Source organism: Chelon labrosus (assembly GCF_963514085.1).
Source record: "Chelon labrosus genome assembly, chromosome: 22".
In the NCBI taxonomy this organism is placed as follows: Eukaryota; Metazoa; Chordata; class Actinopteri; order Mugiliformes; family Mugilidae; genus Chelon; species Chelon labrosus.
The window spans coordinates 24137723-24151328 of record NC_140355.1 but is presented as its reverse complement, the minus strand read 5'-3'; the positions used below and the strand labels follow the sequence as shown (position 1 = coordinate 24151328).

Sequence of the window (13606 nt, the reverse complement as noted above, 5' to 3'; positions counted from 1 at the left end):
CTCCTCCTCCTCCTTCTTCATCTTCCTCTCCTTCTCCTCCTTCTCCTCCTTCTCTTCCTCTTCCTCTTCCTCCTCCTCCTCCCTCTTCTCCTCCTCCTCCTCCTCCTCTTCCTCCTCCTCCTCTTCCTCAGACAAGTCCTCCTCCTCTTCCTCTTCCTCCTCCTCCTCCCTCTTCTCCTCCTCCTCCTCCTCCTCTTCCTCTTCCTCCTCTTCCTCAGACAAGTCCTCCTCCTCTTCCTCTTCTCTCCTCCTCCTCCTCCTCCTCAGCCTGCCTCCTGCAGACCTCGTACAGACGTAAGGAGGCGAAGGCAGTGGCGAGCAGACAGGAGGCGCCGAGGATCAACCACCAGCTGAAGGAGGAGAAGGAGGCTCCCTGCAGAGAGGAAGAGGAGGAGAGAAGAGGAAGAGTGACGGTCTAATCAATTTATAGGTTTATTGAACTGAATCCTGCCAATGCTAATGCTAAATGCTAATTCTCAGTGCTAATGCTAAAGCTAACAAAGCCACCGTTACCTTGGCAACGCAGAAGAGTCCGAAACAGCTGAGAAGGATCAAGAAAAGAATGTGAACACACAGAGGAGGACGGACGTCCTGAGACATGATTGGTCTCTGAAATGTCAGTAGCCAATCAGAGAGCAGAGTAAATGTGACGGAAAATTAAACTCCAACAAATGTTTGATGAAAATAAAACGACAGAGAAACAAACTAAACTAATGAACTGAAACTACAGTGAGGGGTGAAGAGCGTGATGATGAATGAGGCGACTCAGACTGAAGACGTTTATCTGCAGCTTTAATCCTAAACTGATAAAACTAATCTGACTCCATTAGCTGATGAACACTGTAAAAAATGATCAACACGTTTAATTTGAACTCATTGTTTTTATTCCTGTGTTGGTTTAAGAGTTAAAAGTCTCTAAAAAGTTCCATAAATTATTGAATGTTCATTTATTAATGTTTAATTCACTGATCATATCCTCATCGCAGATCAGTCACATGATCAACAGCCAGTCAGCTGATCAGTTTCAGTCGGGGGGGGGGGGGGGGGGGGGGGTGTCTCCATGGTGAAGGAACAACAAAACAAAAGAGAGAAGAAGAGGAGGACGACTGAGAGGAAGGAAAATAGACAAGACGGTGCAGCTGCAGGTGAGCATGAAACTCTGCTGACTTCATTTCCCATGATGCATCTGTTCACATTATTCAGCTGATCGATCCACTCTGCAGTTATTGATAGAGTCCCTCTTGCCCTGAGCTCCGTCTGTCAGGCTGCATCATGTTGAAGACGTGTTGAAGACGTGTTGGTGTCGTGTTGAAGAGGTGTTGAAGACGTGTTGAAGACGTGTTGATGAGGTGTTGAAGACGTGTTGAAGACGTGTTGAAGACGTGTTGGTGGCGTGTTGAAGACGTGTTGAAGACGTATTGAAGACGTGTTGGTGGCGTGTTGAAGACATGTTGATGGCGTGTTGAAGACGTGTTGAAGACATATTGAAGACGTGTTGAAGACGTGTTGGTGGCGTGTTGAAGACGTGTTGAAGACATGTTGATGAGGTGTTGAAGACATGTTGGTGTCGTGTTGAAGACATATTGAAGATGTGTTGAAGACGTGTTGAAGACGTGTTGATGAGGTGTTGAAGACGTGTTGAAGACATATTGAAGACGTGTTGAAGACGTGTTGGTGGCGTGTTGAAGACGTGTTGATGGCGTGTTGAAGATGTGTTGAAGACATATTGAAGACGTGTTGAAGACGTGTTGGTGGCGTGTTGAAGACGTGTTGAAGACGTGTTGAAGACATATTGAAGACGTGTTGAAGACGTGTTGGTGGCGTATTGAAGATGTGTTGAAGACGTGTTGAAGACACGTTGATGAGGTGTTGAAGACGTGTTGGTGGCGTGTTGAAGACATGTTGAAGACGTGTTGAAGACATATTGAAGATGTGTTGAAGACGTGTTGAAGACATATTGAAGACGTGTTGAAGACGTGTTGGTGGCGTGTTGAAGACGTGTTGATGGCGTGTTGAAGATGTGTTGAAGACATATTGAAGACGTGTTGGTGGCGTGTTGAAGACGTGTTGAAGACATATTGAAGATGTGTTGAAGACATGTTGAAGACGTGTTGAAGACACGTTGATGAGGTGTTGAAGACGTGTTGGTGGCGTGTTGAAGACATGTTGAAGACGTGTTGAAGACATATTGAAGATGTGTTGAAGACGTGTTGAAGACATGTTGATGAGGTGTTGAAGACGTGTTGGTGGCGTGTTGAAGACATGTTGAAGACGTGTTGAAGACATGTTGAAGACGTGTTGAAGACATGTTGAAGACATGTTGAAGACGTGTTGATGAGGTGTTGAAGACGTGTTGAAGATGTGTTGAAGACATATTGAAGACATATTGAAGACATGTTGAAGACGTGTTGATGAGGTGTTGATGAGGTGTCCGTGGCGTACATTCCTGATTGGTCAGTGTCTCCAGGTGTCTTTCATCCAGTTATGATGGCTTGTTTCCGTGGGAACCGGGAGGAATTTTATGTCGAGGTGCTCCTATTGGACGAGAGGAAGCTGGCGCTGACGGCTGAACGCGGCATCACGGTGAGTCTTCATTCATGGTCCGTCTCTCTCTCCCCATCACTCGTCCCAGTGACTCTTTTTCTTGCTTCGTGTCAGAAATCGTCGAAGGCGGCGGCCATCTTGCAGCAGGTGTTTTCTCACCTGAACGTTGTGGAGGTGGAGTTCTTCGGTTTGAGGTTCTGTGACAACAAACAGCAGACGGTGAGAAAACAGACGTCAAGCAAACGAGCAGAGTTTGTTCAGACGTCATGAATGTGTTTGTTTGTTTCAGCTGTGGTTGGATCCGTCCAGAACTCTGTCCCAGCACCGAGGCCTCGGTACGCGTCCCCGCCCTTCATCAGTCTGTCCTCATTTATTGAGATGAACAGATAAAATGACGATAAACAAAACTCTGTGTTTTTGTCCCAGTCGGGCCGCCGTACATTTTCTACCTTGGAGTCAGATTTTATGCTGAAGATCCGTCGCAGCTGGAAGACGAGTCGACACGGTACGGTGAACGTTTAATGAACTGGACCTGTCTGTCAGACGTGTCCTCTCTGACGTGTCCACGGCGTTCTGTCCAGGTATCAGTTTTACCTGCAGCTTCGTCAGGACGTCCGTCGAGGTCGTCTGCCGTGCCCCGCCCGCCTCCGGCCTCAGCTGACCGCTCTGATGCTGCAGGGTGAGACGTCCCTCAGACATCAGGCTTTTTGTCTCCACCGCCTCTTCACATTCCCTGATGTTTGTTTGTTTGTCCAGCGGAGCACGGGGACCTCCATCAGGACATGTCAGAGGACAAGGAGGACGTTCAACTTGTCTACAAGACTCTGAGGTAGATATAATTAGCATGTGTATTATAATAATAATGATATAATAATAATAATTAACCACTTGTCTGTCTCTCTGTCAGAGGTGTCTCTCGTCCTCAGGCTCAGCGTCTCTTCCTGTCTCTCTGCAGCTCTCTGCAGATGTACGGAGTCTCTCTGTTTGTCGCCTACGTGAGATCACATCCTTTCATTTTATTATTCTCTGCTTTTCTTTCACAGCAAACTAAATTCACGTTACATCACTGATCCAGCTTTACTCCCATGGTTCCTTGCAGGGGGAGAACCAAGCTGAGTACTTCCTGGGTCCAACTCCTGTGGGCGTCGTCATCTTCAAGAATAAAGTGCTGGTGGGAAAATATTTCTGGTACGAGTGAGACCTCTCTACATATCTTTGTTCAGGTCTGTTCCATAGTCTGTAGAACCAGTGGACACCATGACTCCACAAAGCAAGTAGAGCTCCCCCTGGTGTCTGGCTGCAGTATAGGTCATAAGCTCCACCCCCTCCATGTTAGTGGGCGGGGCTTGGGGCAAAATAAAACACTATAATACACACCAGATACATTCAAGGATGGTTTCTGTCATTTTAGGTCGTTAATATAATGTTGATGAATGTTCAAGTGTCAAACTTTTGGATAAGTTTCATTTTAGTTATTTGACGCTATAGAAACAGGAAGTGACATCATCGTGACCACCAGTTGCCATGTCAACCGCTCCATAAAGACGTCCCGTGGGATAAGTCCGGTGTATAAACCTGGGGCTGCTCTACCAGTGGAGATGTGAACATGTGATGTGTCATGTGATGTGAACATGTGATGTGTCATGTGTCATGTGTCGTGATGTGAACATGTGATGTGTCATGTGATGTGAACATGTGATGTGTCGTGTCATGTGATGTGAACATGTGATGTGTCATGTGATGTGTCATGTGATGTGTCATGTGAACATGTGATGTGTCATGTGATGTGTCATGTGATGTGAACATGTGATGTGTCATGTGTCATGTGTCATGTGATGTGAACATGTGATGTGTCATGTGATGTGAACATGTGATGTGAACATGTGATGTGTCATGTGATGTGTCATGTGATGTGTCATGTGAACATGTGATGTGTCATGTGATGTGAACATGTGATGTGTCATGTGTCATGTGTCATGTGATGTGTCATGTGATGTGAACATGTGATGTGTCATGTGATGTGAACATGTGATGTGTCATGTGATGTGTCATGTGATGTGTCATGTGAACATGTGATGTGTCATGTGATGTGAACATGTGATGTGTCATGTGATGTGTCATGTGATGTGAACATGTGATGTGTCATGTGATATGTCATGTGATGTGAACATGTGATGTGTCATGTGATGTGAACATGTGATGTGTCATGTGATGTGAACATGTGATGTGTCATGTGATGTGTCATGTGATGTGAACATGTGATGTGTCATGTGATGTGTCATGTGATGTGAACATGTGATGTGTCATGTGATGTGTCATGTGATGTGTCATGTGATGTGTCATGTGATGTGAACATGTGATGTGTCATGTGATGTGTCATGTGATGTGTCATGTGATGTGAACATGTGATGTGTCATGTGATGTGTCATGTGATGTGTCATGTGATGTGAACATGTGATGTGTCATGTGATGTGTCATGTGATGTGTCATGTGATGTGAACATGTGATGTGTCATGTGATGTGAACATGTGATGTGTCATGTGATGTGTCATGTGATGTGAACATGTGATGTGAACATGTGATGTGTCATGTGATGTGTCATGTGATGTGAACATGTGATGTGTCATGTGATGTGAACATGTGATGTGTCATGTGATGTGTCATGTGATGTGAACATGTGATGTGAACATGTGATGTGTCATGTGATGTGAACATGTGATGTGTCATGTGATGTGAACATGTGATGTGAACATGTGATGTGTCATGTGATGTGAACATGTGATGTGTCATGTGATGTGAACATGTGATGTGTCATGTGATGTGTCATGTGATGTGAACATGTGATGTGTCATGTGATGTGAACATGTGATGTGTCATGTGATGTCATGTGATGTGAACATGTGATGTGTCATGTGATGTGTCATGTGATGTGAACATGTGATGTGTCATGTGATGTGAACATGTGATGTGAACATGTGATGTGTCATGTGATGTGAACATGTGATGTGTCATGTGATGTGTCATGTGATGTGTCATGTGAACATGTGATGTGTCATGTGATGTGAACATGTGATGTGAACATGTGATGTGTCATGTGATGTGTCATGTGATGTGTCATGTGACCAGAACTGTTTCCTTCAGGCAGAGAATCACCAAACTTCATTTCAAAGACCAGACGTTTGAGCTCAGAGTGCTCAGCAAAAGAGTGAGTTCCTATTGGTTGGATGATGCTAATGCTAATGATGATGCTAATGCTAATGATGATGCTAATGCTCATAATGATGAATAATGTATATTCACTAGGTTGAAATAAATAAACCTGTTGGTTTGTTTCAGGGTTCAGAGACATCGTTCTTCTTCCAGACGTCTGATCGATGTGACTGTAAACGTCTGTGGAGACGCTGTGTTGAACATCACGCCTTCTTCAGGTTACACACAAACACACACACACACAAATACACACACACAAACAAACAAACACACAAACACACAAGTGTTGAAGAAAAAACAATCCAAGTCTGGTTCCAAGTTCTAAGCATTCTGAGTTCCAGGTCATGGTGAGTTTACCGACACAGAGTGGGTCTGAGACCAGAGACTGACCCAGGATCCAGGGCCAGAGAACTGATATACCTGTCCCCAGGTGAGGGTGCAGACAGTTCCTGAATAGATCGTATAGTGGATGTATATTAGTCAGTCGAGGGCAACTTTACACAGGAGGGTGAACTCAGTAGGGGACAGGGGTGGCTCCCAGACATGGTCAGAGACAAAAGGACAAAAGGACAAAGGACAAAGGAGTGACACTCAGGTCATATGATCAAGGCTCTGATCAGGAGAGATCAATGTCAAAGACAATGTCCCTTCAGAGACAATGTATGTTGTTTTCTTCTTCACAAGCAAATAAACACACACACACACACACAAACACAAACACACCAACACACGCCAACACACACACAAGCAAATAAACAGCTGTTTTCATGTAATCATTTGTTTGTTGTGTTCAGGATGTCGGAGTCAAACCCGTTGACACACAAACTGAAACACAACAGGTAACACACACACACACACACACACACACACACAGTAATAACACTCATTCATGTTCAGTGTTTGATTGATGGTCTGATCTCTATTGGTTGATTCTCTGGTTCGTCAGCGTGTTGACAAACAAAACAACAACAACAACAACAACAACAGCAGCAGCAGCAGCAGCTGTGTGTCTGAGACCGGCGCAGAACGGTTCGTTTTATTTGATTTAACATGTTTGTTTCACTAAGATGTTGTTTGACAGTCTCCGCCCCCTCTTCTCTTCCAGCCAATCACACAGCGAGAGTCACCTGGGAACCAATAAGGAAGCAGACGGCTCCACCTGCTGTTCACAGGTAAGAGAGTGGAGGCAGTACCCTGGGATGGTGATGACGTCATGTGATGATGTCATGTGATGACGTCATAGGTCTTGTGCCTGCAGTTCAGAGGTCAGGACAGAGCTGGACCAAGTGAAGCCCAGTGCACCATGGGAAAGGAGCGACCCGGTCAGGTACAACATGAACAAGTTTATTATGGATGATGTAATCTGATTACTGGTGATGTAATCTGATTACTAATGATGTGAACATTACTCCTTTCAAGTGGTCTGTTCAACACAAAGTTTCCTTCAAACACCAAAGAAGAAGGAGGAAGAGGAGGAAGAGGAGGAGGAGGAGCGCAGGGGCGGAGCAGAAGTCTGGACGGAGATCGACCAATCAGGAAGCAGAGGAGGAGGTGATGTTTTAGTTTCCTACGACATCAAAGTAAACAGAAATGAAACCATATAACCATATATGTGGACCAGCAGGTCTCGTTCCCGTGGCAACACCAGCAGTGGCAGCGAATCAGAGAAGCCAGCGAGTAACGGCGAGCGACGCAGAAGAAGAACAAAGAGCCGGTAACAAACTCGTTGTTCATCTACTTCCTGTTTACGCCTGCTGTTAGTGGTCGCCATGGTGACCGGCTGACTCAGCACCTGTCACAACAGCTGTAAATGCTAATGCTAATGCCAAGTACAATACAATACTGTACATGTCAAAATGTAGCTGTTAGCCTAGCATCTGCTAATGCTAACTCTTTCTCCTCCTGATAGACTCAGTGCTGATGACGTCATATGGAAACACATCGAGTGAGTAACACAACAACACACACAACCAAACACACACTAACACACACTAACACACACTAACATGTGTTGTGTCCAGGAAACAGCTGGTGGAGCCCAGCGGTTTGATTGACAGACAGATGGAGGAAATACCTTATAAGGAAGTGAGGTAAGGAAGGGGGGAGAGTGGGGGGGTGGGGAGAGGGGGAGGGGGAGAGGGGGAGAGGGGGGAGAGTGGGGGGGTGGGGGGAGTGGGAGAGGGGGGAGGACTGTTGTGAAGGTGTTTGTGTTTACAGAGTGTCGGGGGAACAAATCAGAATGAGACGTTCTCCAAGGGGGCGTCGACATCAGCGGAGGGCGTCAACATCAGACCTTCAGTAGGTGTCAATCAAATGTATCTGATGGGGGGGGGGGGTAATTAATGAAGCAATTAAGCAATTAATTAATGAAGCAATTAATCAATTAATCAATGAATTAATGAATCTTCCTCCTATTTCTTTTGTTTAACTTCCATTTCTCTTTGTTCCAGGTTCGTGGAGCTTCTTCCTCCTCTTCCTGTTACCAAGACAACGGACACTTCCTGTTCATTACCCACAAGTCCCTGAGGCAGCTGCTGACTCTACCCACAATGCACCTGTTTTTATTTTCTCTTTATTCATCTGTAGGAACCGAACACACAGAGAACACTGAAACAAACCCTTATTTTAGCCTTTCTGGTTTATTCACAGTATAGTTCTGGTCCAGCAGTTATTTAACTCCAATGGTTCACTGCTCACATATCAAGAATTCACTTTAAAATATAATATCCTAATTACTATTAGTGACTTTAGTGTTGTTATAAATGCAGTCCCTGCTGGTGTGTCTATGTTATTTAAAAGCACAATAGGACAGAGTCCAACATTATTGCCTATTAATCCGACCAAACTTCCAATTGGTCAGATTTGTTTCTCATCAACGCGCAGTAACCGGTCTATACGTGCTTTATGTCAGAAAGAAGTTGTGTCAGTTCCACATGTAATCACTTATTGGAATAACTTAATAAACAACCCTGACTGGAAAAAGACCTGGAACTGACCTGCTAGATATATGATAGATAATAAAGTACGAATGTATGAAGATGAAACACATAATAAAACATGTACGTGGACCTGGTGGACGCTGTGTTTCATTTATGATGTTAAACATTAATAAAAAGTCAAATCTAGGGTCTGACTGTTAGCATGATATTATATTATATTATATCTTCTCCAGGGTTCTGATCCAGGCCGACTGGTTCCTTTCTGTGTGTAGTCTGCATGTTCTCCCTGTGTCTGCGTGGGTTCTCTCCAGGTTCTCCAGCTTCCTCCCACCGTCCAGAGACATGCTGGTTAGGTTCATTAGTGATTCTAGATTTAAATGAACAGGAATAAGCTGTTACAGAAGATGAATGAATGAATGGAGATTATATCTTCTATGCATTATATTTCCAGAATATTTATGGATGTTAGATGCTAAACTGCATTTCGTTGCTCTGGACCTGTACATGTGTAATGACAATAAAGTTGAATCTAATCTAATATAATTATATAAATCAGGCTTTTTAAAATTTCAGTATTTGAAATACACATAAAGAACAGAAAACTGAACAATAAATAAATAAAGAAAACATATAAACAGGATAAACTGAACATGATGAGAAGGAGATTATTTATAAATTCAGTTGCTGATGAAAAGAAACGGTTCTTGTGGCGTGAGGTTCTGGTTCAGGGTGACCCGATCCACCCGACCAGAACCTCCTTCCTCCATGTCCCTGACTGGTCCAGGCCCTGACTGGTCTGAGATCCATCCGACCAGAACCACACGGGCCAGACCAGGACTCTGTCTCTAGTTCTGATCCACTTCAGACCAGGACCATGGAGATGCTGTGACCCTGGTTCTGGTCAGATTCTGAAGCGACGATGGATCCAACCTCTGGTCATAATGTTGTGGCTGATTAGGGACCCCTCCACCACAGCAGAGGGCGCTGGTTTCACTCTCAGACCGGAACACGTCTCTCCTCTGGCCTCGTGACCACATCACGTGACTCGTCATCAGCTGACTGCAGAGGAACGAACGACTCTCATCCTCCGTCGACCTTCGCTTCATTCTCCGGTTCTTCTCCGGTTCTTCCTCCGGTTCTTCCTCCGGTTCTTCCTCCGTCGTCCGCAGCTCCTCTCCCCCAGCATGGCGAGCCAGTCCCAGGGCATCCAGCAGCTGCTCCAGGCCGAGAAGAGAGCGGCCGAGAAGGTGGCCGAGGCCCGCAAACGTGAGTACAACAGACGGCCTGCGGGCCCGTCACGACCCGCCGCCTGTCTCCGGTGAGAGGTCCCGCTGGAGGGTCCCGCCAGAGGGTCCCGCTAGAGGGTCCCGGTAGAGGGTCCCGGTCCTACAGACCCACGGTCATAGCCTACATGTATGAAGCAATGAAGAGTGATTATTGGATCAACGCTGGTTTCTGTTAATTAATGTTTATTTATCGTGAATTCATCTCAAGAGACCCGGAAACTGGTTCTTTACTGGTTCTTTACTGGTTCTTTACTGGTTCTTCTCTGGTTCTTCTCTGGTTCTTTACTGGTTCTTTACTGGTTCCTCTCTGGTTCTTTACTGGTTCCTCTCTGGTTCTTCTCTGGTTCTTTACTGGTTCCTCTCTGGTTCTTCTCTGGTTCTTTACTGGTTCTTCTCTGGTTCTTTACTGGTTCCTCTCTGGTTCTTCTCTGGTTCTTTACTGGTTCCTCTCTGGTTCTTCTCTGGTTCTTTACTGGTTCTTCTCTGGTTCTTTACTGGTTCCTCTCTGGTTCTTTACTGGTTCTTCTCTGGTTCATGTCGTACAGCTGTAATCATAGTCTCTGATTCTTTGGAACCTTTAATCTCTTCATTCTCTTCTGATTAAATCCGTCAGTGTCTCCTGATGATTAACCGCTGAGCATCATGGGACACTGATGACATCATCAGACGGAGACACTAACTGATGACTCTGACCCTGGTTGGGTTGTCCTCCAGATCTATAAACATAGATTTATTTTCAAGTCAAAACGTTCAGATGGGTTTAATCCTCAAAAATAAAAAGGATGAATTTTTGGTTAATAATCTAATTATAGCAACTAAATATTATATACATGAATGTTGCTGAGTCCTCCCACATGGTCTGCACTTCAGAATGAAAGCTGTCTTATAAAAGTAGAGACATGAACTTGTGATAACACTTCAGATGAGCTGAGTCCTGGTCTTTGGTTTATTTTCTCTTATTTATTTTATTTTATTTTATTTTATTTTTCGTTGTTTTTTGTGTTGTTCTGTTAATCTAGGTTGTTCCCTTGTCATGTGCGTGGCATAGAAGCTGTCTTTATGTTTATAGATGGTTTGCAGGTTTATAGTATCATAAGATTATATTTGTTCATTTTGAGTTTATTACTATTTTATAAGTTTGATAAATAAAGTTGTTCTAAAAAAAGAAAGAAAGAAAGAACCTGGTTCAGTCCAAACACCTGAATGGGCTCTGGTCCCACCAGGTGTCCCAGAATGCATTTCACTTCCAGTTCATCTGAAGTGTCTCTGTCAGATGATGTCATCAGCGCGTCTCTATTAGATGATGTCATCAGCGCGTCTCTATCAGATGATGTCATCAGCGTGTCTCTATCAGATGATGTCATCAGTGTCTCTATCAGATGATGTCATCAGCGCGTCTCTATCAGATGATGTCATCAGTGTCTCTATCAGATGATGTCATCAGCGCGTCTCTATCAGATGATGTCATCAGCGCGTCTCTATCAGATGATGTCATCAGTGTCTCTATCAGATGATGTCATCAGCGCGTCTCTATCAGATGATGTCATCAGCGCGTCTCTATCAGATGATGTCATCAGTGTCTCTATCAGATGATGTCATCAGCGCGTCTCTATCAGATGATGTCATCAGTGTTGATCTTGTGTCTCAGGTAAGAACCGTCGTCTGAAGCAGGCGAAGGAAGAAGCTCAAGCTGAGATCGAACAATATCGTCTGCAGAGAGAGAAAGAGTTCAAGACCAAGGAGGCGGCTGTAAGTACTGTTACTACTACTACTACTGTTACTACTACTAATACTACTACTGCTACTACTATTAATACTACTACTACTACTATTAATACTACTACTACTACTATTAATACTACTACTGCCACTACTACTACTGCTACTACTACTGTTACTACTACTGCTACTTCTATTAATACTACTACTGCTACTACTATTAATACTACTACTGCTACTACTATTAATACTACTACTACTGCTACTACTATTAATACTACTATTAATACTACTACTACTGCTACTACTATTAATACTACTACTACTGCTACTACTGTTACTACTACTAATACTACTACTGCTACTACTACTGCTACTACTACTATTAATACTACCACTACTACTATTAATACTACCACTACTACTACTACTATTAATACTACCACTACTACTACTGTTAATAATACTAGTATCAATCCTAGTTCATTAACCGGCTATGAACCCTCCCCTGTTCCCCCCCAGGCCCTTGGTTCCCATGGTAACAGCGCGGTGGAGGTGGACCGCGACACAGCCGAGAGAATGGGCCGTATCCAGGCCAGTTACCGTGGTAACAGAGAGGCGGTGCTTGGCGAGCTGCTGCGACGTGTCTGTGACATAAAGCCCGAGTTCCACGCCAACTACCGCGTGGCCGGCTGAGGGGCGGGGCTCCGGCACAGCGCTGGACCAGAGAGGCGGAGCCAACATGGAGGCGTGGACGTTAGCATCGTTAAAGTTTTATTTTGAGGGTGTGTTCAGTGTTGATGTTTTCCTGCTCCGGTCCAGACCACTTCCTGTTTCCATGTTGTTACTGATGTTTACCGAGTATTTATATATGAATCACCATTAATCTGTTAATATATATAAAAGCCAATCAGGACTCAGATTAAACTACAATAATAAGACGTAAATCAAATGATTGGTTGTTTACTCTCAAACCTGAGTCTTATTTTGAAGCTTGTGTCCAGTTTCTTGTTGTTGTTTCCTGTTTGTGACCATGTGACTTCCTGCTGTCTGTGATGTGATAAAGATTAAAACATGCTGATTGGTTGAAACCGTTTCTGCTGCTCTGTGACTGATGATGAAATAAATACAAACAGCAAAAAGGTTGAGGACGGATTAAAGATGATCCAGGTTAAAGTTCAACAGTTAGATGATGATGAAGATGATGAAGATGATGAAGATGATGATGGAGCTCCTTCTTCTTCTGCGGTTAGTGATGGAGAAACCGAATCAATCTGAAGCAGTTGTGTTGAAACATTCAGGTGTTTGGAAACATTTGATTTAATGAAATGTGGCGACATCTGCTGGATAATATTATACATAGATACATATATATATTATACATAGATACATATATACACTATACATAGACACATACATACATTATACATAGATACATATATATATTATACATAGATACATATATTATACATAGATACATATATATATTATACATAGATACATATATATATATTATACATAGATACATACATATACATTATACATAGATACATATATACATTATACATAGATACATATATATATTATACATAGATACATACATATACATTATACATAGATACATATATATATTATACATAGATACATATATATATTATACATAGATACATACATATATATTATACATAGATACATATATATATATTATACATAGATACATATATATATTATATATAGATACATACATATACATTATACATAGATACATACATATATTATACATAGATACATACATATATATTATACATAGATACATATATATATTATACATAGATACATATATATACGTTATACATAGATACATACATATATTATACATAGATACATATATATATTATACATAAATAC

General features: G+C 43.0%; 2 protein-coding genes across 2 annotated transcripts; both read left to right on the top strand.

The window, feature by feature from the left end:
* Positions 1-2169: 2169 nt before the first annotated feature.
* On the top strand, positions 2170-8280 carry epb41l4a (erythrocyte membrane protein band 4.1 like 4A; the record flags this gene model as incomplete). Its single annotated transcript, XM_084572465.1, has 18 exons — positions 2170-2583; positions 2659-2763; positions 2834-2879; positions 2971-3049; positions 3126-3223; positions 3301-3373; positions 3449-3539; positions 3644-3732; positions 5686-5749; positions 5881-6101; positions 6549-6593; positions 6860-6926; positions 7013-7081; positions 7232-7305; positions 7379-7468; positions 7664-7699; positions 7776-7844; positions 8205-8280. The coding sequence occupies exons 1-18, from the start codon at positions 2485-2487 to the stop codon at positions 8278-8280; spliced, it is 1491 nt and encodes a 496-aa protein (XP_084428591.1). The 5' UTR covers positions 2170-2484.
* A 1435-nt stretch (positions 8281-9715) lies between these two features.
* Positions 9716-12789, top strand: atp6v1g1 (ATPase H+ transporting V1 subunit G1). Its single transcript, XM_084571689.1, has 3 exons — positions 9716-9959; positions 11628-11728; positions 12221-12789. The coding sequence occupies exons 1-3, from the start codon at positions 9878-9880 to the stop codon at positions 12392-12394; spliced, it is 357 nt and encodes a 118-aa protein (XP_084427815.1). The 5' UTR covers positions 9716-9877; the 3' UTR covers positions 12395-12789.
* The last annotated feature ends 817 nt before the right edge of the window (positions 12790-13606 follow it).